Here is a 27,492-nt window from a genome sequence, read left to right as displayed (position 1 = left end):
CCGCATTGCCTGTGCCAGTGATAAAATCGAGTAAACCTCCGGTCACGTGACCAAGTTGCATGTTGGGTTTTAGGAAAATAATATATATATATAATTTTTTTTTTGTTCCCTATTTTTGCTGAAGCGCTCAGCAGTCTTGACGGGGAGTTAACTGGCCTTCAGGGAGGAAGCGTTTCACTTATCTCTCTCGTCCAAAAAAAGAGGCACAGCGTACGCTTAGGACGCATAAATCAGGTGCAGGTTGCTCACCTGTCTGTCTGCTGCCACGAGGGAGACGCTCCGGCCTCAAAGAGCCGTCCTCCCGCCTCCCCCGTTAAGGGCTCCTCTGGTGGCTCAGCCTCCGTGACTGATGGCTCCGAGCGAATAACAGACGCTCGTGGATCCTTTCATCCGCGCTGTCCCTCCGTCCCGGCAGGATGTGAAGCGCCGGGGACCGCTGGGGGCGTAAATCACGCGGAGGAAGCTTGTGCACCAAACAAAATAAACGAAACCCTAAAACATGTACGATGTCTCTCCATCCCATGAACGGGACGCAAAGTCTGCTTCTACAATATTTACAATTTTTATTTCTTTTTCTTTTTTGGCCCAAGAAAGCGGTTGTGTGCTGACTGTTCTAAAATAATGTGCTTTAAAACACAGAATAAGATTAATCTGTTAATTTCTAGATGGTTGAATCCCCCACAATGAGCAAAGCGAAGAGTACGAAGTCAAGGGCTGTCCCAGAAACAGAGAACACTGGGAAAGACAAAAGACTGGTCAGTCCACCGCAGGCAGACGAGTATGAGCAGGACACCTCAGACGAAGAGGTAAGATTTCATCATTTGACTATAAATTTCCCCGTCTTCAATTTGGATATTTTACAAATGTGTAATTTGTGTAGAACATGGAAATTAGCTGTTAATTTGCAGCCTTGAAGGACCATGTGAAGGTGAGTCTGTGCTGGGATTTTGAATATGTAATGTGGTGGGTGAACCAGAAGCTCACAAAGTCCCAGGATCAAACCCCACTTACTACCATCCCTGAGTGTTCCCAGAGGGGGGACTGTCCCTGTCACTACTGATTGTAAGTCGCTCTGGATAAGGGCGTCTGGTAAATACCAAAAAATTAAAATCACTTTGAATAAACAGTTTTGAGTAAAAAGTTGTAAAACTAACAGAGCAGCAATTACACCCCTATACACACACAAACACTATAGCAACATGTCATCAGGTAGTAGCTGGAAAAGATACACTGTACATTTACTACAGATTTTACTTACATCGTGCCCTGAGCTTCAGTTTAAGGCGCTGCCTGTTATGGACATTGACGTCTGTGTTGATCGGACTTGATCCTTTTTATAAGCCCACTCTCCAACTCAAAAAAAATATATAAAGATATAATAAGATATACAAATTGTGACGTTGTTAATAACGTTAGACATTAGAATAAATTTTATGCTCACCGATAGCTGATCCTGTGTAATGTGCAGATGCCCCCTTTATCTGATACGTTTAATATGAATAAATGCACATAATACAGTGGTAGTGGTGGCCCAGCAGGTTAGGAAACCTGCAATCGTAAGGTTGCCAGTTCGATTACGGACCCACCGAGGTGCCACTGAGCAAAGCACCCCACACACTGCTCCCCGGGCGCCTGTCATGGCTGCCACTGCTCACCATGGGTGATGGTTAAAAGCAGAGGACACATTTTGTTTTTTTGCAAGGGAAGAAGTACATGACGCAAATGTGACCGTAATATAGATCTCAAACTGCTTTTGCCCCGTTGTGGAGTGTGATGGGCAGGAGACGCTCTTGCACCTATCCGACCGATTCTTGTTGCACGCTGGTGCCGTTCCGTGAGCTAACGTTGCGTTGTTGCTGCAGGAATGTGCTGCGTAGCCGTCCTGCCACTGGGAGCCCCGCACGGTTTTGGATTTTCGTGTCAGGCCGTTAAAGAATTTTCCTCCCTGCTATTTAATTTACTGGGTCCATTGCGAGGCATTGAACCCTGCCACGGTGTGGTCTGGACTATTTGCCAGGCCATACAACCTTAACTTGACAGCCGTCCAAAGCGCTTCTTGGCGTTCTCCCATGATGAATTTGTTGTACAAGTACTGTTGTTCTTGGATGGGCTCTTGCCTTTTTAAGTGAATTTTTTTTTTTTTTTTTTTTTTTTTTTTTTCCCCCCTTCCTCCTTTTGCTATGTTAAAAGATACAACCCCCATGCTAACAGGCTTCTTTATTTGGCTTTGCTGGAGCGCGTCATGTTTTCATATGGTCGGTCTGGTGTGAAATTAGGACCTCGTAACAATGCTGATGCTGATAATGTTCCCGACCGGACTAAAAGAGTCGAGGTAGTACGGAGGGACAAGTCCTACCAAGTAGCAACAATAGCATGAGGCAGCACTAAACAACTCTTCAGATACAAATAACATGTAATGTGGTTACGTGGGGTGGTATACGGGGTGGTAGTAGCCTAGTGGGTAACACACTCACCTATGACCCAGAAGACCCAGGTTCAAATCCCACTTACTACCATTGTGTCCCTGAGCAAGACACTTAACCCTAAGTGTGTCCAGGGGGGGACTGTCCCTGTAACTACTGACTGTAAGTCATCTGGATAAGGGCGTCTGGTAAATGTCGTAAATGTAAATGTTAGACAGGAATGGCCGTTTGGATCTCACACGAATGTTTCATTTTTAGCACTCAAGCGCTAGCCGTTACTGTAATTATAATATAGTTAAAGGGCTAACGGCTAATCTGTGTGCTGGACAGGTCAACATTTAATACTTAATGTGCTTAATGCTGCTTTAATGGTGGTGGTGTGCGAAACTGTGTGGCAAAGGTGGCACAGGTAATATCAATACTCTTTAGCCAGTTTTTATTCTTATGTTTTTTTTTTTTTTTTTTTTTTCCTTATAAAACAATCAGCTTAAATTCAGACCACATTTTGTTTTAGAGGTGGTCAAGAACATTACTTGAACGTAGCATGTGGAAATCTGTTTTTTATTTCCACCTTCTCCAGCGGTTGCCGCAGACGTGTAGACGACAAGGTTTACTTCTTCTGAAATGATTATCTACCTCTTCCCCTCATTTGATGGCGGGTTTATTTTTGGTCTTGTCACAGGGAGCGTTTCTTTGGACTGGAGAAGGAGTGAAGTTCTGTCTTTATCCCGATTATTGAGCTGATAAGACGTTGATTCCCCCCCTCGTGTGGTCACGCTGTTCCACGTGCCGCTCAAGCAAGCGTCGTGGTGGTCTGCGGCCATCTGACCTGTGTTAAATTAGCCCCCTGCCTGGGGACAGCAGATAGTGTTGCCTCTAAGTCCCCCGTTGCCCTCGGCACAAGTTGTCTACAAATAAAACTCCAGACGTCCGAAATCCTTTTTCTTCCCCCCACCCCCTTCCACTCTCTCTTTTCTCAACACCCCCTTTTCCCCCTTCCTTGCAATAAAAGGCCTTTTCCTGTTTGCGGAGTGAAAGGGGAATATGCGAGACAGGCGCTGCAGTCCGAGGCCTCGCCGGCAGGAAGGGGCTTTTTACCCCCGCAATGTCTTTTCCATGTGCACTGTGAGATGAATGAAGACACATTGTGGAATATGGGGGAAGAAAGGCCCTGGCTCCCGGCAGCGGCTGCAGCTTCCTGCTCCAGTGCAGCTACTGCGCTGAAGGGCCTTACGGTACCAGATAACTACTTTAAGACCTGTGTGTGTACGTGTCTGTGTGTGTGTGTGTGTGGTCACGTAGGAAGTAGGTGATCCAGCCATCTATTGACCAGGGCACCCAAGGACAATTCAGCCATTGTTCATGCTTCACTATACACAATCAGTAACATTTTAATCACTGACTGGTGAAGTAAATAACAGTCTTGTCGGAATGGCACCTGGCAGTGTGCGATGTATGTTAGGTACCAAGTGAACATTTTTTGTTTTGTAAAACTTTTAATGACTTTGACCAGGGCCAACTTAGTGCTGAACAATATATGGCGGCAAAATTATGTCTTTAATAAATCTATTCTATAATTTGTGATTTTTGCAACCCCCAAAGTCTTCTCCATCGGTTAATGTCGGGGTTGCTGCGGGAAGACGCATGTGCAAACACGCTGGGTTACCTGGAAGACAGTCAGTGAGCAAGAGACTGGCTCGTTGGTTACCCCCTGGCTTGTCGGGGAGGCAGGCAAAAGATGGAAGCTGCAGCGACGCCGTGGTGGGGAGAGCGGGACTGGGCGAATGCAGAGCATGGGCATTTTACATTTACATGTACGGCAAGTACCAGACGCCCTTATCCAGAGTGCCTTGCTCAGGGACACAATGGTAGTAAGTGGGGTTTGAACCTGGGCCTTCTGGCTATTAGGCGAGTGGCGCTCAACGCGCCACGCTTGTCACTGTGCTCAACGCAAAAGTATAACTCGATGCTGTGGTGGTGTAGATCTGCACACTCGGAGACTGATAAGATCAGCTTTTTTTTCCTCCATTCCCGCCTTGTGTGTGTTTCAAAGTGACAACACTGCCCGCTTAGATGCTTTTTTTTTTTCCCAACTTGGACCGATCAGGCAGGTGATTCGGCTCAGGTAACACCTCTTGCGCCACGCAAGACATAGACAATAATGGGTTTTAGAGCAAAGTTTGGTCTGAAAACGGCTGTATAATGCGCCAGGCGCGAGGGTGCACACGGCACCGCCTGAGTCCAGTCACGTTGCGCTGACGTCCCTGTGTGATTGACATGCTCCCCAGTCCGATGTGCCCCATGTTAAAGCCTCACAACTTAAATGCAAGCAAGGACCCTTGCTCTGAACTTGTAGTTACAGCGCAGTTTTGTAATACACATTATATAGTGAATAATCATAAAATTAAATTGCAATCACAATATTTGTCAAATTGTGATTTTTGTGTCTGTTCAATTTCTTAAAATCGTTGCGCCCTGGGCAAACTTGTGTTTGCTAGACGTCTGGCCCATAGCACTTTCAAAAGTCCTGATCTGCAGAGGTCTACCTGCTCACAAAGTACACCACTTCTCGGGAACTGTGTTCCCTGATGGCAGTGCCCTGCAACCTTGGATTAAATTTTGAGGCGTTGCTCTCGAGCAATCAAGCTGAAAAAAAACAAATCCAATCCATAAAGGAGGTGTTGTGCAATTTACAGGAAAATCCGCTTTGTACCTTCAGAAGCCTTGTGGGGTCCATGCTTTGAGAGGTTCCCTTTTTGCCACCAAATTAGCCATGTCCTATTCTATATTCTCACATCGTTATGGCTGATCGCTGAATGTGTGTAATTGACCACTAAAATATGTGGGTGACATATTATGGTCATTGGCTTTTTTGCCAATCGGAGATTGGGACTTGTTCATTTATGGCCCATTTATATCTGTTGAGATACACCTGAAAACATTGAGTCTGAGCATGCAAAACGTCCATGACCTCATGGCCCTGCCATGAAGAACTTTCAGCATCCCTCACCCAAGAATGCTGCCTCCAAATAATATGGCCCAACCCATTCAACCCCGTTTCTACTGCACTTTAGTTGAGCGGCCAGTGGGCATTCCATCTCCCAGAACTCCCACAGAGCAAACAGAAGTAAAACAAATTCAGCGCTTGCTTACTGCCCAGTTTCAAGTCCAGCATTTCATATCTGCGCAAGTGATTCCATATGATTTCCAGATTTCATTGGATAAATGCATGTCTTTTAAGCATTTGAAAGGAATCCTGTCTTCCCTCCAGTCCTCCCTTAGGATCTAGATAGCTAGACACCGGTGATGAGCAAGAAAGTGTTCTTGCCAATCACGCTGAACAGCACAGTAGGTTGGCTGATCGCTGGTCCCGTTCTTATGACCCAATGCAACAGAAGGGCGTCTGAGCTCTTGGCAACTATGACATGACGACAACCTGAAATGACCCCGTGGACTACGCTGCTTCGCTTTTGGCCGAGCTGAAACAGCAGAGCACCGTACTTTAAACATCCCTTCAGACCACATGTCCCCAATAAACCACCTCTACCGCACTTCCCTCACGTTTATCCCAACGTGTTTTTCTTTCCCCTCTCCGCCATAATCCTCACCTGCCCCATGTTTGCACTAGTCGTAATCACCCTTTGCGTCAATGTGGGTTTTAGACCGTGGGTTTCAAGTCTCTCGATTGAATCTCTCTCACAGGAAGGTGTGCAGACGCTCTCCATCGCCATGCCTGGCAGCCTTCCCTGGGGCACGGGAGCTAGCGCGGTGGCCTGTTTTCATTTAATTACGAAGCAAAGCAAACAGGCCGTAACGTGATGGGTCAGGTGTCCCACGTACCCATGAGCTAAGAGCCAGACTCCCCCTCCCCATCCTGCTAAATTGTGGTAATCCCGAAGTTTAATTTTCTGATTGGGATGTCTCCAGGTGCTGGCTTGTAATGCATTCCAGATGAGGTCCTTACCGAGCCCCGTCAAATTCGTGCCAGTTTATTGCCAAAAAATTGCATGAATTTCGACAGACGGACCCTTGCGTGGGCTGCAGCCCCCTTGAACCTCGGATCGTAATGAGAGGGGGAGGAAAAAGAGGAACAAAAGCCAGCGAGAGAGAGAGGGAGAGCGGCCACAGACTCTTGCTTGACTGTTATTAAACTTCATGATTGACAGCAGGGAGAACTTTCTGTTCCCTGTGTTAAAATCCAAACTTGGGAACAAAATGGGGATGAGATTTATCCCTGTCTCTAAAAGAGAGAGGGGGAAAAAAAAGAGAATTTTAGTCTACAGTTCCCTCTCTTTCACTCTTCGTCTCTGTCACCTGCTGTCATTCTCTTTCCTTTTTCCTTTGGTCGCCCTCCCCACTCCTTCCATGGCTGGCCACAGAAAGCTGGTCTGGTGTCTCCAACGAGGAAGCATGTATTTTAATTTTTTTTGGTCTCGAGCCATCTCTGCTTACTCAGTGCACGCATCCTGGCGAAATGGAACAAAATCCTGGCACGGCGCATCGGAAGTCGACCTGGAGCGCTGAACTGTCCAGAGGGGGCTTGAGTGTGTACGCCTTGTTCAACCTCCTGCGTTAAACATTGCCACTGGCTCTCAGCGGAGCTCTTGGAACGGAGTCCTTCATTCCTCTGCACACCACAGGTGCAACTGGTGCTGGGGGGAGGAATGGGCCCTCGTGCAAGCCCTTACCATTTTCCTGTGGCATATCTTTTTGAAATGAAATTTAACCAATTTTGCGATACAAGAACCTTAAGGGTCGTATCCATTCACCCAGCAGGCCTAAACTCAGCCTTACCACTGACCTCCCCCTCCAGTTAGCAGGGATGGAGAGATGTCAAACCTGCGGTACAGTAAATTGTGCCAGACATTGCTGCCCAAGTTAAACGTGTGGCCTTGTGACCCCCTCCCGTCTTCCTCTTCGTGGCGGAATGCTTCTGACCTCTCTTCCCACTAAGTTCATTTCATTACCGCTTCTACTCTGAAAGTATGAAGTGTGTTTTTCCTCTTTCTCTCTAATGTTTTTACAAGCTATGAAGTCGAAGTTACCTCAAAAGAGCAATATTCACTCACCACGAGCCAGGTACCATATTGGAGAAGTATAGGGCTCCGACTTTGGGCTCCAGAAGTGGAATAACCATTGCCAGCCCTCAGCGGCCACTAAAACTTCCTTTATGGAAGTCGATGTAGCTGTTAAGAGTGTAGGAAGTGGAGTTGGTCGTGCCAAACCTTAAGACACCCACCCCTTTTCCAATATCAGCGTCTGATTTACCGCGAATGGTTTTTCATTCACTCCAGTTCTGTTCTTAGCCTTCTTGATTAGCGCGAACGGGTCTGATGTGTGTTTTTACGTCTTCCTCCGCCGCGGTAAGCATTTTGGATTTAACCTCTCTGAAGGACGCAAATGATTTAATATACTCTGCTACACAGACACGGGCATGGTTTTCATGAGATGAACAAAACAAAGAGCGCTTTTGTTCTCGGATCCATTGGAAGGAGCCCATTCTTACAATTTATCAAATTAAGCCGAAGCGCGCATGTGGGTGGTGTTCTGTTACCGGCAATGCAAGGTAGAGTGAGATTTAAACTCCCCTATTCCAGAAGGAGCCATAGGTCCCCATCAGGCACACACCCACGTCCCGCTAGCTTCCAGATGGGTGTCATGAAACGAAACAGATATTTCATTTCTTGGAAGGTTCAAAAACCAAAGACCTGTTTGCAAACCTGAGGGAGTGAAATGAATCTTTCTTTCTGTCTGGATCTGAACAACATGAAACATTTTACCTGTCCTTTTTTTTTTTTTATCTAATTTTATAGGGCTGCACGATTTGGGGGAAAGACATATTGCGATTATTGAGATCAGTATTGCGATATGCGATTGCGATATGATAAAGGACACTTGCTTGTGAAACATACAAACTACTTATAACAACCTGAAATGCCCAGTGCTTTCAAAATACAATATTCTACAAATATAAAATAATCACAAAAAACTCTTTACATTACTGTCGAACGACAAACCCTGGTATGGCTAAACAACTGTTTTGATTATATTTGACCATTATAAAATCCCGTATTATAGTTCTACGTTTAACCAAAACGTTGTTTGGAGGCTGACTTGAACACAGGGATGCATAGCTTTGCTAGCTTAGCTAAGGTTAAGATTTGTAAACTGAGGTGAATTTCTTTAGGAAACCTTCAAAGTTTGAGAAAAGTTAACTAAACAGCTAAGAACAGTCTAAATAGTTAATGCCTACGTTTAGCCAAAATGTTGTTTGGAGGCTGACTTGAACACAGGAATGCATAACTTCGCTAGCTTAGCCTAGTTTAGCTAAGGTTAAGACTTATAAAACGGGATTTTACAATGGCCAAATATATTCAAAACAATTGTCCATCCTTACCTATGAAATGTAATCCCCCGGGATCTGGTTTGGAGCGTACAGCGGTTTGTACAGCCCCAAGCAGCACAAGAGTGAGGCATTTTTTGCACTTCTCTCCATAGACATGGATATGCTTCACGCCACTGCAGAGCCTATCGCAATATGGCGGTGACGTTGACGTACGATGCAGCTCGTCATGCGGCGTCTACCCATATGTCTCAGAATCGAAAGTCATGTGACCCAAACACTTCACATCCGACTGAAGTGAGACTTCAGTCAGCTCGCCAACTTTGAGAGAATGAGAATGGATCGGCAACATATCCAATCCATGTACTAATCATTTAAATCGCATCTTTTTGCGTTCATGTAATCGCACAGACTGACATCGCGATTATGATTGCAATTAGATTAATCGTGCAGCACTATAATTTTATAACTTTTTGGCTAATTTGATGCTCAAGTGTTGGACCACGTTTAAACTGGTTTGGTGTTGAAGAATTTTCAAAGTCAATATACCAAGTTTAATAAGTTTAATATACCGAGTAGGTCTTGCAAAATAATTTGCTCGGATTCAATTGTTCTTTTAACGTTCAATGAATCATTGTTTCCACTTGATGAGGACTGGGTTTACGTGGTCGTGACTTCTTTAGGTAATGATTGACAGCTGCATGCAGGAGATGCATGATGATGATGATGATGATGATGATGATGCTGTGGTTTCTGGCCTGGTCGTTCAACATTTGATATCGACTGGTGAGTTATTTGTGCAAATCTGGGATATGGGCCAGATACCCTGAGAAACCTTTCAAGACAACGAAGCACCCCTAACGGTTTTTTGACCACTTTTGGACACGGAGATACAAGTTTCCGAACGCGCTCCGTCTTGAGGCACAAAGGTTTGCATTCAGTGCGCACAGCTCTTGCTGAAATCAATATGGTGATAAAATTGACATCGCTTGTAAATTGCATGGAATCTTGGCCTGTCAGTGTGCTGTCAGCAGGAAATCTCTTTTTAATAGACTATTTGAGCAGAAGCAGGGATGTGTTTTTCCTAGTCGGTAGGGCGATGTTGACACAGGGCACTCGTCTGGGGGTCTCAAGGTGGCGGCTATGCTAAACTACGTGCCGTTCGTACAGGGTAAACGGGACCCTTGGCCGCGCGCAGGTGCGCGGACGTGGTGGGAATGTTGGAAGATGTGGGAAGTGGGGGGCAAGGGGAAGGCCTGCCAAAGCGGCCACCTGTCGTTCCGTCGTTTTTTAGGGGTTCCTTTTCATCCGGACGTCAGCGCGCGGCCCCGGTCGGGCCCCAGCGGGTGTCCTGCCAGAAGACCTGATTGAAACCAACTGCCAGCGGGAGTTGCCATGTGTGCGAGTCCCCGGTGAGCCGGGGAGGGTGGGTCGAGAGGAAAGGGAGCTCCAGAAGCCCGGCTGAGGGATGAGCTGTCTAGACTGCCTTGTGTCTCTCCCTGACACCCGCCTCCGACTCCCACAGTAATGGGGCTCATCGGCTCTCTTTCTCCAGGCCGTGGCGTGAGATGCTGGAGCGTTTACAGCTCTGTTTTCCCCCGGAAGAAAGAGAGGCAAGACCGAGGACGGGGGGACAAAACATTTTATCTCGACAATGGCTCAGTTATGGCTTCTTCCACTCTTATGTTGTCCTCCCATGAAAACCAGCAATTTCTTGATCTTCTGATTTTTGTGTGTGTGTGTAATAAATTGACGCAGGCTCTTTGCGGTTTTAAAGATGAGGCGGGGATAGCTATGTCGCAATGTTTTTGAGTCTTTGTGATTTCCAGTTCTTCACCTTCCAGCCCGATGGCTTTCTCCTCTGTCATAATTCCGATCTGTGGTGAAGAAAGCTTCAGGGCATCATTAGACGTTTAATTTTCAATAAATAACGACTTTTCTCTGAATGATGTACCGGATGCTTTTTGCGGCCAGGTGGAAAACCCATTTGAAACCTGGAAGGCTTGAACACAAACTTTCCACATGAGTCCTCCAAGGTTAAAGCCCTGTGTACGAGGATCTGCAGATTATTTATTTATCGGGCTGGCGTGGCGTGGAGCCCTTGTTGGGGTTTCGGCAGAGCTGTCGGTTAACCTTTTTTTTTTATAATTTTTTTTATTTTATCTTTTTTTCCCCCTTCTTTCCTCATCATGAATAATGAGCGTTTGACCCCAAGGCGACCTTTTTCCGAATTGTGGTTTCGCTATTTTAAAAAATAATGAACGGATTTATTTTTATGGGCTCTGGTTCCTCCAGCCATATGAGATGTTGGAAATTTAACATAAAAAAAAAAAGTATGGGAGGGGGCTGGGCTTCCCCAGCTGGTAGGTAAAGGGAAGCGTCTGGCGTTGTGCTGCCAGCGCCTGGCCTTGGCGCCGTCGCATGGCCGACCCCGACATCAACCCCGCTGTTGGCGAAGTGGCACGTTCTCTGGGTTACTTGCAAAGGAGAGGAGACAGTTGATGCTTAGCAGAACGTGGGCCAGGCCAGACACCCTTGAGGGGCTATCGTCTGCTAACCGTTCTCCGACGCAGTCAGACCATGTACTTTTCAAGGAAGGGGGGGCGGGAGAAAGGTGACCGGAGAGACGGGGGAGATGATTACCGTCGAACCCAGCCAGAAGATCTGGAGCTAATTTGTCTCCTAGCATCCATTGGGGGTCTGATAGGGAGACAGGGTGATTGTAATGTCTTCCTTTTCCTGTTTTGAGCTGCTTAAGAGAAAGGTCCTCTGTCAAAAAGACTTTGTGAGCCCTGCTCGGAATTTTAAGCTTTCTGCGACTGCGTCTGCCAGAACACTTTTCCCCTCCTCAAAATTCAAACCCTTTGCCAGCAGCGTTTGTGTGTCTGGGCCAGTGTTGGTCACACGCCGCTGTCTGCATTGAGCCTCACCTTTCAGTGCCTGCTTAAAGCTGGCCTGTGGCGACCTGCTGAGACTGTGCAAATGCAAATTATATGCTACTGATTTTCCAAGATCTGCTTTTTGAATCTCCTCCAGCGGGCCTGAAATGGCATCGGTGTTCTGTTTGGTTGCTTATAGGGTTTTGTTGGGGGCACGCTGAGCGATCTGACTAAGTGACAAGTGAGAAGCGCCCAGTTGGGAGTCAGGAAGCATGAGGAGGTCATGAACCCAGGCCTTGATGTGCTGGCCAGCATGGGATCAGTGGGATCACCAGACGGTGAAGGGGTATCTTGAGTGTCGGAAGCCAATCTGAGATGGTGTAGGGACCGGGAGTGGGTACGATGGCGTGTTGCGGTGAAAGTAAAATGAAGGGCTGTGGAGAAGACGAAGCGTGGAATTTCAGAGGTGCGCAAACTTCCTCTGGAGCCAGACGGGGCGGTCCGGGGGCGGACGGCAGGCGGCCAGAGCCCTACCTGCAGATTCGATCTGCCCCCGCCGCTGCGTGCAGCTGGCCATTTAAGGGTCCCCAGGGGAGCCCTGCACCATGGCTGTGGCCAGCCGCCACTCATCTCCAGACTCATCCCTCCTTTTCTGCTCCCGCTGTCCGTGCATCGCGACGGGTACGTGGCCATCCGCCCCAACACCAACAAGCCCGCTCGTGTCCGATTTACACGGGGTATATTTTGCCTACCAAGGGAACTGCCGTATTTACACGAACAATAATTAACAATGTCCCAGTCATCGTTTCCCCCGCAAACCTGTTGATTTTATTGGTCGGGGAAGAAAAAAAAAAAAAAGTGCGCGAGAGTGGCGGGGGGGAAAACTGTTTGTTTGCATTGGCAGAATGCGCTCTTGGACCCCTCTTGATTACGTGAAGGCGAGCTGTCGCGTGTGCGCGAGCACGCCTGCGAGATCTGGAACGCTGGCAGACGATTCTTATCAAGCAGCGCGCTGTTGTTTTAGCTGCTTGTAGGTGTAGCTGCGCCGGGTCACGTCAGGGGGTGCCAGATGCCCTGAAGGGATAACTCACTCCTTCCCAGCTCCTGCCAGAGCGCTGAAATAACCTCAGACAGTCGCGAAATTCCAAATCGTGAGCGAAATTGCACACGAAACTTTTTATTACCTTCTTACATAGCAGTACTTAATCATTCATATATTATACAGCATATCAGATAGTATGCACTAGATAGGGAAGCTTATTTGAAGCACGTACACAGATCAAAGTAAGAGCAAAAATATAATAATTTTGTCACCAGTTTTGTTCATTGCCTTTTTTTTTTTTTTTTTTTTCTTCTCTTTCAATAATGCTTTGGTTTGGCATTATGATTTTTAGTACTTCAGTCCGTTGTCCTTCTGGTCACTTTTTCCTCCGATGGCTTGTAAACATTCTTGGTAAGTCTTTTTCTTTCATTAGAGGAAAAAAAATCGGAAATTGAGATGAAAATTTATTGTAAAGATTTTTTTTTTTTTTTTTTGAGGTTACTGTTGTCCAAAAAAAATGCTGTATCATCTTTTGTGTGTGTGTTGTAATTTAAATATTACTTGATGGTTGCATATATATACACCATTAAATTGTCAATTTGCAGTAAAAAGTTTTTTCCAAGTTTCTTCACGCCGACGGTCCTCTTCGTATTAACTCCTCAGCGCCGTTTTTCTGTCTCTGTCTTTGCTCTGAAATGGAGATTGGGGAGAAAAAGAAAACAAAAAGTGCATTAGGCAAAAAGCACAAGAAGTAAATTGCTTTCGCTTTTTCGTAGAAGCATTTATCCGTACTGCATGGTAGCCAAATTGTCCATTATTGTAAAGCCTAATGAAATAATTACAGCAATTTTAAACTGGTTCGTGCTGAGTGGCAGTGATGGGTCTCAGTCGTACAGGAGCAACGTTGGCCCGCCCACCGCACTCCGCCATGGGCACTGGGGAAAGAGGGACCACTGTTTTTCTGGGCTCACCTTACACCATGGCACCACACACACACTCACGCTCTCACACTCACACACCTGGCTTCCATTTCTCGCCGGGCTTTGGTGAGAAAGCGAGCAGAAGGAATGCCACCGTCTCCACGGCTGCATCTGATGTAGGCAGATGAAGTCAGACAGGCCCATTTCGAGAACATGCCCGGCCCTTTAGCCCCCTTTCATTTAATTCGCCGCCACTTCTGAAGTCGCAAAATTCGGCGACTCAAGGGATCACTTACGGCAAACTTAATAAGAGTCTTGCCTCCATTTGTTTTTCATATCCTGTGTAGCACACTGTAAAGTTCTTTTTTTTTTTTTTTTTTTTTTTGTAGTCTTTGTTGTACTTGAATGGCTAATGTGTTGAAATAAATATTATAGAAATATATATTTTTTTTTTCTACTGTCTGACAGGAGATTTTTGCAGATTGGGAAAAGATTACAAAGGGGGGGGGGGGGTACTTGTCAGGCTCTTCCACTGTGGGAATCCAGATTATTAAAGCCACCTTCTTGCCTCAATATATCAGCAACTATGGTTCACTTCCATCTAAGTCTCTAGTTAACAAAGACGTAACCTAATATTTACACACTACATTAGCCACAGAGCATTGAAAAATAATGTATTTTTTGCTCATCTTCTTGGCCACTACCCACTCTGTAACGTAGTCTAACACAATGGTGATCCGTGCCAGTGAGATTATTCTGTTGATTATTCATCTGATTTATTCTTCCTCGTTATTACTCATGATTTCATAATGTCTTCCATGTTCACACTGATATGCTCTTGTTGGACGGAAGGGCGTCCGTAATAACTTCCACCTGGCGGTAATGAAGGAGCTCTGGATAATTAGAGAAAATACGAGCCACGGTGCAAACGCACGGCCCTGGGACTCGCCCCTTACTCAATTAGCAGTCTGCGTGGGCCAAGGTGCTCCTCGCCGCTCCGAAAAAGGCCTCCCCGCACGTACGGGCCATTTGCATGCAGCCGGCCTGCCCCCGTGTGCCCACTTATGCAATCCCCGGCCATCCCCCGTAACCCCCACCCTCACCTGCTACAGCCATTAGGGGGGTGTAGGAATGCTCCCTGCTCCTGACCTAGGTGGTCTGGGAATTGAAAGTGGGGAGAGAAGTCATCTTTGGCTGCCTGCTAGTAATGTAAGATTTGGCCTAATGTCACTTTTATGGTGTGTGTGTGTGTGTAGTCATATACATTTACTAAATATATAATTAGCATTTTAATAATTCATTTTCATTCGTAGTTTAGACAGTGCTGACTCATTACTTTCAGATGCATTACAAATATGATGGGGGGGGAAATATGAATGTTTGGATTTTTTTTTTTTTTGTGATATTAAAACCTTTAACCTATCAGACTTTTTCATATTTGACATCTGAAACATTTGTTTTATTTAAAATATAAATATTCCAGTGTGCTTTGTTTTTATTACGCCAATTTCGTTTTTTTTTTTTTTTTTTTCCTCTTTTTCTATTGAAGCAGTAAAGAAGATTGTCTTGGCTGTGCGATTCTTTTCATGGGGTAATGAGCACTAAGTAGGGGTAAAGAAAAAGGAGTGTGGTTTGGAGTGAGCAGTTTTGCCTCTTAAACTTGCACTACAAAGGGAGGCATGGTCTGTTTCAAATATGACTGCTGCAAAGAGGCCTCCATCTCTGCATAAAGTACTTACACGGCTAAAGAACAGTTCTTTTACGTATTTGTTTCCTGAATATATCCTGGATTTCAATGAACTATTGAAAGCGTGACCATAGTGTATTTAAAAAAATTGTTTGTTATTATTGATAAGAAATACATTATACAATGATTCTTATTATTATTATCTATTAAATTTAGTCATTTCCAATTTTCACACCAGCTGTACATACAGGTTTGTGGTGGACACTGTCCACTGATTTACATCGCGGTTTAAGCGGTGAACAGGTAATGCATTCTCAAGGACTTCAATCTCAAACCAGGTGCTAATCATTTGTGTATTTGCCACTCTTTATAATAGACGATCAATTTATTATCCACGTAAAAAATTTCCCTAAAAAGTCTTTAATTTTTTCACCCCTCAAACAAATCGGTGGTGGACCCGCTTCAGGTTTCTGAGGACTGTAGAGCCACATTGTGGTGGTGATGTACCCAACCAAAAATGTTCCGGTATCTTGGCTGGCCGTAATTGTTCCGAGCATATGGTACATTTCAAGGCCCTTTTGCTGTGTAAAAATTTTAATTACAGTCGTGTTTTTTTTTTTTTTGTACTCGTGGCTGCCGCATGATTTACAGTCTTATTTTTAATGTGCCGTGGTGTTGGCTTTATGAGCTAAGGTCAGCCGTGGCGGACTGAGGACAAACAGAACGGAGATGGATGACGTGTTTGTGTTTCTGCTGTCAGGCCGCCGGTCGTGATCCTTTTCAGGCGTCCACCGAGGTCAAGCTCCTGTTACTTTTCACGTGGAAGATATTTTAAAGTCACCGTCAGACAAGTTCAGAGAGGCCAACTTTTTATAGAACTTTTTAAGTCGGTCCGACCCTCCAAAAAAAAAAAAAAAAAACGAGCGTGTGGCACATTAGCCTGCTGCTGAGCTTCTGTTTTCCTAAGAAGAGCCGGTCCGCTCTGTCATCACTCACTCGCTCTCAACATCAAAAATCTGCTCGGCCACCCCGTGACCCCCCTGTCACCCCCCCATATCATCGAATATTTACGCTGGTATCTCCAGAGAGGGAATTTAATCTCTTTTAAAGACTTTAGCGACAGGTATGATGTCAGGGCATTTGACAGTTTGAAGGTTGAAAAATTGCTTCTCTCTTTTTTTTTTTTTTTTTTTTAAATTATTAAAATTTTTTTCCCCCTCCCTTTTTCCCTACAGACCAGATCGAAATGTGTTCTTTTCCATTCATTTAAAAAAAAAAAAAAGACCTGGCTCAGACCTGGGTGATAAAATTGTAAACAGGCTTTGTCAGGTTGTCTGGAGCCGAGTGGAAAATCTTTCGGTGGAGCGCGGAGACTCACCAGCTTCCTCTGGTTGCTGAGGCAGAAGGTGCAGATCTGTTTGGGCTGCGAGTTCTCGGAGTCGTGGCCCGGCGAGCTGTGGTGGTGGTAGAAGGTGGCGGCGGACGGCCCGCCGCTGTGGCAGGGCTGCCCGTCCCCGCAGGCGTCCCCGACCAGCAGCACGTTGCCCAGGTGGGAGATGTAGCTGGACGCCAGCCGCAGCGTCTCGATCTTGGACAGCTTGCGGTCGGCGGGCTCGGTGGGGATGAGCGTGCGCAGCGCGGTGAAGGCCGTGTTGACGCTGTTGGTGCGGTCGCGCTCCCGAGCGTTCGCCGCGTTCCGCTGGCGCCCCTCGCAGAGCTGCGGCACCACGGACGGCGGCACGGTGCCCCCGAGTCGGCCGCCGCTCCCCCCGGGTTTGCGCTTTCGGCTCGCCACCTTGATCTCGTACCCCCCCCGCGTCCAGCCGGAAGGAGCGGTCGTCGGACCCCGAGCTCTCGCTCCCGTTCTCCTCGTCCTCGGACATCATGGAGATGTCCGAGTACAGGTATCGACTTGGAGCGGGACGGACCATGGCGAAAGACATCTTCACCCGACGTTCCCCCCTCCTACTCTGTCTGACCTTCTCCACCGACGGTCCAGCAGCTCTTCAAGATCACGTTCGGCTGGACCATGAAGTGGAAGGGGCCTGACCTTCCTCGCCTGCTCATGTGCCTCTAGTTCCCGCCGCTGTGCCACCAACGTAGTCTTAAAGTCCCAACGCGGCTTCGTAAATCCCCGTCTTCTTCTGCTCCCTCTCGGTCTCGCCGGCGTTCTCCGCTAAGTGGCTCCCGCCATTCACGTGCACGTCTGGGACGTCTCCCGCTCCGAAGGCAGGTCCACGTGTGGCTGCTTTCTGCCTGAGCGTTTCAGCATGGGCCGCGCTTTATAGCCGGTGGGAGTGTCCGGGGCTCCCCCTCCCTCCCTCCCTCGCTCCCCTCCCTTTCCTACCGCTCCTTCACCGCGCATGCAAATCCCACAGCTGGCTGGCCATCGCGTGGAGCGCGGAGATCCGGCTCGTGTGGATCTCCTCCGGTCCCGCTCGCCGACGCGACGGCGCGTAACTACGTTCCCATCTTTTAATTTGGCGGGGGTGAATGGTTGCGGGCCGGCCCTCCCCTCGTGGTTTTGGGATCGGACTCGTTTCGAGAGGGACTTGCTGTGACCCCTGGGCATCCCTTAAGAGCCTCGTAAAAAAGGAACCTCGGCAAGTTCAAGGGGGATTTAAATGGCGTCGGTTCAAAGCGGATTTAAAAGGGGAAAAAAAAAAAAAAAAAAAAACTCACTCGCACCCACTCATAATCCACAAACCCCAAACTCGCATCAAGTGCAGTTTGTGTAACTACAGTCGTGTACCCCGCCACCCCGTTTCTGACGCTCAGTCGTGCTGCTGCAATGGCAAAACAAACCGAGCGAGTCGACTCTCGCAGGCATGTCCCACCGTTCAACTCTGACTGGATCAGTTTAGTCATGGCGCTTCGAAGAAGATAGAAACAAAAATATTGTCCATGGGACCATAACTCAGGTGGTACACCTGTTGCTCTTTGTTTCACCCATAAAGATGAGTGGTGGGGGGGGGGCTGCGAAGACTGTGAAGGGGGGGGGGGGGGGGAGTGAAGGGATTGTGAAACACTGCAGCACAGCACATTGTGACATGGTGAAATGTGTCCTCTGTATTTAACCATCACCCTTGGTGAGCAGTGGGCACCATGACAGGCGCCCGGGGAGCAGTGTGTGGCGACTGTACTCAGCTCAGTGGCACCTTGGGACTGTCCCTGTAACTACTGATTGTGAGTCGATTGTGGATAAGGGCGTCTGGGAAATGCTGTAAATGTAAAAAATAAATAAATAATAATAATTGATCAGTTTAGATAATCAGCAGTGATCTTGTACAGAAAGACTGCTTTTATTTTATTTTCCTTTAAAGTAAAAGTTACAGCTAGGCTCACTTTTTTATGATGTGGTCTGTTTTAGTACCGGAAGCGTTTTTTTTTTTTTTCTTCCCCCTCTCAAATGATTGCTTGAGATTTGAATGAAATTGATGCTGATGGTTTGAAAATAAATAAAGAACTTTAAAAGCCAAATTCTCCCTGGTTCGGGGGGTGCCATAAATCCACATGAATGTGTGTCTCCACCCCCTCAAGCCCCATGGTAATGAACGACGTGAGCCGTGTCTGGTCTGGTCTCTTGGCCCAGACAGGGTACCCCATTCCCCACCCCCTCGACTGCATGAGAGCCCCCCATTACTGTCCACACTCATCAGCGGCACCATGGGAATTTGAGTTTCCTGCCATAATGCCCCACGCCCCCTCCTCGACTACTACTACTCCATTTATAATTTTTTTTTTTTATCTTTGTATGCTATGACTGTTGAAATGGCTCTTTCCCTGCTTGCGGTCCCTTTTCATTTTTTTCCCCCACCTCCCCACATGGGTATAATTTTCTTTTGTCCATTAGTAGAAATAAATTGTTTGACGGGAAAACTAATGTGTTCTCACTAATTAGCTGACTTTCGACAATATTTGGGTAAGTAGTAATCATCCAATGCTTTAGGAATTGAATCACCATGTCTGGAGCTGGGGAGCAGCAGCTGTGTTATTAGCAGTAGATGATGCAGCCTGAATGGGGTTTTAAAAAAAATAAAAATAATTTAAATAAAAAATCTGTGTAGGGGGAGTGTTTAAATAAATAAAATATTACATTTCATATTTAATTTCAGTGTTTTCATTTAGGGGGTGACATCTGAAGTACATCTGAAATTTTTAAACAATTGGAAAAACAAAATTTTTTTTTGGTCAGGAATTCCTTATTTTTTTATTTTATGTGCTGAAGCAGCCACTTTATCACAAGTAGCCTTGGCCTATGCATTAGAGCGGTCATTAGGGGCATTTCAGTCCAATGCGGAGTGGGACGTTCTGTTACCTCATAAGCACTGACGTTTGGACCAGCAGATGACGTCACTCGTCGTCCGCCAGCCATACGGGTTCCCACTCTCTTTTTCACCCTTTTAAAGAAGGCTGGCCTGACATCTGACAGGCATTAGCCCGCTCTCTACTTCCTGCTCCACAGCGCAACGTCGAATCTAGGTCCCCCGAATGGCTCGGCTCCCTCAGACAACTCGAAACCCCAACTCCTTACCTGGGCTGCCCAAAGAAATCCGTCTGTAAGGATGCCTTGACCGTATTTGTCCGGGGGTGTCACAGTCTGGACAGGCCTGAGGGGAGGAAGGACTGCAGACCTCATAATGCAACACGACACTGCCGCTTGGCCAGAAGAGCGAAATACAGTTGAAGAAAGCAAGGGGAGAACCTGTTAGGGTCACCATAACCACAACTTCAATTAATCAGTCCAAAAGGTTTGGTTAAGAGGGGGAGGTCCCACCAAAAACAGGGGGGGGGTTTACAGCCATGTCAGCCTTTTATTCTCATTTAAAATGACTCCTTTCTCAAAGTTTTCCATTGTTAAAGTGTTCTTTTCTTTTTTTTTATTGGACATTTTCTCTTGGGTACATTTTATGGCATTTATAGTGCATTAAGCATATAAACAGGCTGGAAATACAAAGAGAGAAATACTGCGTGACTACGTCTTCAGCGCATTTCTTCCATGTGCACCAAGAGAGACGGGCGCTCATTAATGGCTGGGACAGACCTGTCTGTTGGAGTTCTTCCTTCGTGGTTAATGATAAAGGGACAAAAAAAAAAAAAAAAAGGGACACACTCATTCTTAGGTGCCTTTTTTTTTTGCTCTGTCATCTGCATGGGTTTGATTTTTATCTGAAGTGTTTTAAAATAATCAGCTCGTGCTGGATGAGGGAAAAATTTGGATTGTGACAACAAAAAAAAAAGTTTTTAAGCAGCAACTGTGAAAAATCTTCACTCCGGAGCGTTCCACTGCTCCCCGTCATGTGCTCATAATGTTCTTCACCCAGGATCTTCTGGTTTAGGGCAATTTTTCCATGGATTTTTTTTTTTTTTCCACCCGGCTGTTAGTGGCGGCCGTTAGTGGCCTTGCTAATGGGCTGCGTGCTGCTGCCACTCGCGAAACTGACTACGCATGCATTCGGACACGCGCTCGCGCACCCCGACTCAGACATGCCTTCATACGTGCCAGCAAGCAGGCACATCACCCACTTTTGGACTGCTCCAGTGGAAAGTCGAGGGGTGCCTGCGATCCGCAGTGGCGTAAAGATTACTTAGCTTATGAATGATCGTATTAGAGGGAAATGCGAACCTACATTTGCGGGCGACGGCCTCAGCCCGCCGTGCCAGGAAATGGCGCGCCGCGCGTCTTTGGACTGTGTGGAGCTAGTTTCGTCGAATCCCCTCCATTGGCCGCGTCTCCGATGAGGAACCTTCAGACCTGCCACCCGCTCTGTTGGTTAAATTGAAACGTGCGCTGCCAACACTGCTGAAATGGGAAAATGTGCGGTGCCAGGACCATTCAGAACTCATTAAGCGTAAATAGTTAATACTCCCATACGGGTTTAAATGCTACTGCACATAAGCAGTGGTGGCCTAGCGGTTAATGAGAAGGTTGCCGGTTAGAATCAGAGGTGCCACTGAGCAAAGCACCGTCCCCACATACTGCTCCCCGGGCGCCTGTCATGGCCGCCCACTGCCTACTCAGGGTGATAGTTAAATACAGAGGACACATTTCGTTGTCTGCACCATGTGCAGTGCTGTGTATCACAATCACATCAGTTTATCTTGAGAAAGTAAAGGTGTTTGTAGTCTAGTGGGTAAGACACTCGCCTATGAACCAGAAGACCCAGGTTCAAATCCCACTTACTACCATTGTGTCCCTGAGTGTCTCCAGGGGGGCACTGTCCCTGTAACTACTGATTGTAAGTCGCTCTGGATAAGGGCGTCTGGTTAATTCTGTAAATGTAAATGAGAACCTTCTTCTACTTGCAGTCTTGTAAGAAACAATGTATTAAGAGATTGGAGAGCTGCAACCATGAACAAAAGGCGGGTAGACAACGTCATGCAAAAAAACAAACACAAAAAACAAAAAAAAAAGGCCAAGTTGTGTTTCATTTGTGGAAAAGAAAATAAGCAGAAGCGTGTGTGCTCCAGCATTTTACTACATGCCATCAGATCCGTACGAGATTCCTGCACGAGCAAGGCATTGTGCTTTGAGGTCACCTGCAGACCCCATGAAACTCTTGTGCCTGGCCGAAGAGACGCGGTCATGGTCCAATTTTAAGACTGAAATGTAATCAGACACTTACTTTTACATTTACAGCATTTACCAGACGCCCTTATCCAGAGCGACTTACCGTCAGTAGTCTAAGGGACAGTCCCCCCCTGGAGACACTCAGGGTTAAGTGTCTTGCTCAGGGACACGATGGTAGTAAGTGGGATTCGAACCTGGGTCTTCTGGTTCATAGGCGAGTGTGTTACCCCACTAGGCTACTACCAGTTTTTTAAAAACTATTATTAGTAAAAAGGGGCTAAAATAATAATTTTAAAAATGACTATGTAGACATGCAGATCCTCTCTTACTGTGTGTGTGTGTGTGTGTGTGTGTGTGTGTGTGTGTGTGAGATTTTTGAAAAAATATATAATAATTATTTAATTCGTGCCATCTGGCAGTCTCGGAGACTTGCTGTATCGGCGATAGGGAGGAACAGATGTGCACCCCAACGCGTGCGACGCGCAGGTGCAGAGGCGCAGACTTCCGGCCCCCCGACACGCTGCTCCTACGTTCCATCCCGCCCCGATGCTCTTCCCACCGCCGGCGCTCCTCCCCGAGCAGTCCGTCCCGTCAGTAAACGTCGGCCGCATCACGCACACTTTGCTAATCGAGCTCCGCGCGAGCGCAGGGACCGTGGAGCCGGGTGGCTGGAACGTCGGCAGCGTGTCCCGCATCCCCCCCCCCAGCTGTTTAACGCATTATCGGGGGCCTGCTCTGCATCGCTTTGCATAAATGCTCCCTGTTCTGCCTCTTGTGTGCCAAATTTCGTGGACAAAGGGTCACTATCAATGCAGCTCTCAGTTCATCAATCATGCCTCTATGCTCGAATGGGATCTCAAATCTGAGATTAATATCCTTTTGAATAGTAAAACAAATAAATAACCGGTAACTAAGGAACAAATCCTAAAAATACAGACAAACAGGCCTTTTGCCTCTTGGACCACCAAGGGTCTTTTATGAGTGTACCGTCTGGCAAGGGGGCATCCTCTCGGGCCTGAGGGGAAGGCCAAGAGGGAATGGGGGCATCTCAACAGCCTTGCACAGACCATCCATTCCTCGGCCACTTGCGACCGAGGTTTGGTGTCTGTTGGTGTACAGACATCTTGCTTTTTGAAGAACTGGCCAACATCCTCCATTGTTTGCCCTTGAATATGGTTAGCAAGTCGGATGGATGTGGAATGGAAGAAGCCAAGACATGACTCTGCCGGCCAGAATTGTTTGCCAGTCTCGCTGTAGCCGCATTCTGGATAGTTTCAGGAAAACTATTTTTGAGGTGCTTTTTTTTTTTTTTTTTTTTTTTTTTCTCCCCCCTTCCTGTCTCTCCTCACTTCCAGGAGTCAGGCACAAAGCTGGGAATACTACACTTCCAGGCATGTGGCTCCCGGTCCAAAAACAACTTCCATACTAGTGCTCCCTAGCGACAGCACGCTGGCTAAGGATGGTGGAGGGTTTGAGTGAGAGGAGACGGAAAAAAAATTGAAGAATTCAGAGGAGTCATCTAAGTTACTCAAAGGGCGTCGGTGGTGTTCTGCATTTTCTTGTTTAGTTCCAAAATTTCCGCTTCGTCCCAATTTGCACCTGTTCAACTCTGGGCTTTGGGTGGAAGTAGCCTAGCGGGTAACACACTCGCCTATGAACCAGAAGACCCAGGTTCAAACCCCACTTACTACCATCGTGTCCCTGAGCAGGACACTTAACCCTGAGTGTCTCCAGGGGGGGACTGTCCCTGTAACTACTGATTGTAAGTCGCTCTGGATAAGGGCGTCTGGTAAATGCTGTAAATGTAAATGGCTTTGGCAATTGTGGTTCTGGTTCCATTTGGTCCTTGTTTTCCACTGTATACCAGTTTGTAGGTGGACCCTTTTACGTTCTTCATTAGTGGTTCTACTGAGTCACCACGAAAGGCTGACTCATCCTTGCTAAGCAGATCTATCCTGCTAAAGACCCCCTGTTGCATAAATTTCATGGTCAATGGGTCCCCTCAGCATTAACCCCCCTATAAGCCTTTTTAAGGATAATGTGCTTGTTGGAACGGTCATTACTCTGGGCTTTGTGTGAAAGAAATGAGCATACATCATTGTGTTTGCTCACGAAAGTGCTGAGCGCATGTTGGTTTTATTTCCTCACTGCGGCTTGGACCCATCTCCAGGAAAACATGCTTTTTGAGCGCTCATTTCAGCTCTTTGATGCATTTGGTAGCAATGAGGCAGTCTGCTTTCCCTCTGTCTAGACAGACTCAGGTTATAGTCCACATTTAAATAAGTAGTGGTGAGCAATATGACTATTTTTTTTCCTTCCCCGTTCTGTTACGAGGAATAATGGGTACATTAATGATGTAATTCCTGGAAAGAAGTGTTGGGATCCAGTCAAGAATGCAAAGAAATTTTACCCCCTCAAGTAGTGTCAGTCAACTCTTTAGGTTTGAACCCCACTGGATAATGGCAATGGCTCATGAAGTAGTCAAGTTGAATGCAAACCAAATGTGTGTTGTCCATTATGGTCTAGACGTCCCACCTACCACACTTTCTCGTCCACACCGTGCGTGTTCTCATTAATACTTCTTCCTATTTGTCAGTTCTGTTGCCCGTCTTAATGTGTACATTCTGACTAGCTACTTGGGGAAATTACATATAAATTATAGTCGTATTAAAATTATTCCTTATATGGCTACAATGTTTTGCATTGGTTTGTTACCAATGATTTGTTTCTAAAAAAAAAAATAAAAAAATTTAAGTGTTGATTGTCATTGTGAAACACTGCAGCACAGCACACAGTGAAATTTGTCCTCTGTATTTAACAATCACCCTTGGTGAGCAGTGGCCAGCCATGACAGGCGCCCGGGGAGCAGTGTGTGGGGACGATGCTTTGTTCAGTGGTACCTTGGCAGATCGGGATTCAAACCAGCAACCTTCTGATTACGGGGCCGCTTCCTTAACCCCTAGGCCACCACGGGCTTTTGGGGGTCATAGCAATTCCTAGTGCTGTCTACAGTTGTGGATGTGTCTCAGATGGTGCTGATTTGGGACCCTTCATCTTCCCTCTACCAGGCAAAAAGTGCATCATATATTACTGGTTATGTGCCCACAATTTGATAACTACAGGGTGGGCTATTTATATGGATACACCTTAATAAAATGGGAATGGTTGGACACATTTTATAAGTGGTCAGAAACTTGTAAATAACTCATGAAAGAATAAAGTTACGTCAAAAGCAAGCACACCCTTGTTTGTTTTTCTTGTGAAATTACAAATAAATTTAATGTCACATGACCCTCTTCCTATTGAAAAAAACAAAAGTTGGATCCAATGGCCACTATGGTCACCACCCATCTTGAAAAGTTTGCCCCCTCACATATACTAATGTGCCACAAACAGAACATTAATGTCCCCAACCATTCCCATTTTATTAAGGTGTATCCATATAAATGGCCCACCCTGTATACAAATAAGTATAGATTTTATATTGATTAAGGTAAAGTAGTGATGCTAAATTGGCTTCCTTCGGTTCTCTGGACTGATCACTGAACGGAACACATTTGACTGTATATATGCTTTAGCGGTTCATATACAAATCTGTATTTTATAATATGTAAAATGCATTCCAGAGAACAAAGTCTTTTTTTTTTTTTTTTTCCCCAAAAGACTTTACTTTAAAATGCGCTCTTGTATTCTAGGATGTTTAGAACAAATGTCATTACATTTGTCTTAATGAGACCTCCATGTTCACACTTAAGTTGACTTATACAATTAAAGGCCAAGTGCTCAACTAGGCTTGTGGCGCACGACCCTTTGTTTACCTGGTTTTGGGAACTGAAACCGAGAAAGAATATTTGACACATTGAGAGAAGGACGGGGATTGGAAAAAAAAAAAAAAAAAAAAAACGCATCTTTTTTTGTATTTGATTTAAATTGCACTTTAAAAATGACATCATAATATTTGGACCTAATAATAGAGTAATTGCTATATTACGTTGTGCCTGTAACCTGTACTGTTGCATGAGGAGGAGCACTTACTGCAGCAAGAGGAAACCACAGAGAAATGGCAGATTAGCCGCTGGCACGGTTGTGTTTATTCAGTGGGTTATTATTATTATTTTTTTTTTCCTCTCCTATTGAAAAAAAAGTATATAAATTTAAAACAAAAGATGAAGTCACGGTCTTCCGAAATTCCATGCCGCAATCCTCTTATATCCCTGCAGCCAAAGAATGCAAGGCAGAGGTCAGCGGTGCCGAGGCACGGAAAAAGTGAGCCGGGCTCCCGGCAGAGGCTGGAGGCCGATGCAGCTGCTTTTCTCTTTTCTCGTCCTCTGTCTTCTTCATAATAACATCACACCAAGACCCATGCCACTCTGCTCCCCACCCTTCTGTTTATTTGCTTTAGGGTTTCTTTGGGCTCAGGACCGTTTTGATGGATAGACCTGCCACTGCCAGGCTCGCCACACGGCTCACATGCCAGAGCCAATTGACACCGAGATCTCAGAGCCTGGCAGGTTTTGGATGTTTTAACTTATGTATATTTCAGCCTTGCTGCTTGTTCTTCCATGTGTTAAATTTTCTTTAAACATATATTATATTATTCATGCTCTGTATGTCAACAGTTCACATATCTTTTTTTTTTTATGTAGTTCAATCCATGGAGTGTTCCCATTGAATTAAGTCATTATTTCATAATTCTTGGAAGTTACAAATTTGATTCACGAGTTGGGGCTTTTCTGTTCTAAGCGGCTGGGCCTTTCCCACCCCTCCCACTGCTTCTTTTGGGCTCTTTCTGAGAGACTCTGCAGAGAATGTTAGGGCCAGGGTTCTGGTTACAGCATCCTCAGAAATCATTGGAGGTGTTTATTGAGCGGTTGTCCTTTTTGGAGTCTTTTTGAAGTTCTCATAGCAGCTCCTTCTGCTGTAGTAGTGGATGTGTCTCAGATGGTGCTGATTGGGACCCTTCATCTTGCCCTCTACCAGGCAAAAAATGCATCGTGTATTACTGGTTGTGCCCTTTGTAATGTACACTTGTATAGTTATCAAATTGTAAGTATATATTTTATATTGATTCACATATTGATCCCAATATCAATGTAAAGACCAAAGCTCAAATATACAGCACTGTTTCAACGTTCTTGTATTTGATAGAAAGCAACTGTTTTATCATGTTAATGCTGTAAATGACCATGGTAGCTTGAAAAAGCTGATTTAAAGGAAGGAATTTCGGCATACATGTAGAGAGGCCCATTATCGGCAAGAATTAGTCTGTACTAACGGAATGCTGTCTTTTTAGAAGCTTCAGTGATTTTATTACAAACCCACTTTCCAATGATCTTAGCTTGGCTGAAAACAGTTGTAGTGATTTTAAATTTAGACTGACTGAGCATCCTTTTCAGTATCAGCAAATGCGGGTTCGACTGCATCATTATTTCTATCAATATTTATCTCTTCATAGTTTTTTATTTCTTTATTATTTTTTTTTTTATGTTTTTGAGGCAAACAGAAAAAGCACTCCTCGCTTCTCATGCCACAAAGTGAAAAATATGAGTTTATGTGCAATTACATAATTGTAAATGCAGAAAAAATGGAAGACACTGCCATTCTTATAATATTGTTTCACTGTGGCT

The 27,492-nt window shown here is 45.8% G+C and overlaps 2 protein-coding genes across 2 annotated transcripts in view; one reads left to right on the top strand and one right to left on the bottom strand.

Annotated features, from left to right (window-relative positions):
• bop1 (BOP1 ribosomal biogenesis factor) overlaps positions 1–27,492 on the top strand; it is a 47,674-nt gene that overhangs the window by 4,438 nt on the left and 15,744 nt on the right. The window contains exon 4 of the mRNA XM_028963349.1: positions 666–806. Coding sequence (XP_028819182.1) covers positions 666–806 — 141 coding nt within the window. The remainder of the gene's footprint in view (positions 1–665; positions 807–27,492) is intronic.
• scxa (scleraxis bHLH transcription factor a) lies at positions 12,977–17,538 on the bottom strand. The gene is given in 3 exon segments (XM_028963356.1): positions 12,977–13,377; positions 16,673–17,107; positions 17,109–17,538. Coding segments are annotated over 3 exon segments (603 nt in total). The 5' UTR covers positions 17,238–17,538; the 3' UTR covers positions 12,977–13,338.

Source organism: Denticeps clupeoides, chromosome 20 (genome assembly GCF_900700375.1).
Source record: "Denticeps clupeoides chromosome 20, fDenClu1.1, whole genome shotgun sequence".
NCBI classification, from domain to species: Eukaryota; Metazoa; Chordata; class Actinopteri; order Clupeiformes; family Denticipitidae; genus Denticeps; species Denticeps clupeoides.
The sequence above is the reverse complement of the archived record's forward strand: the minus strand, read 5'-3'. Positions and strand labels throughout refer to the sequence as shown.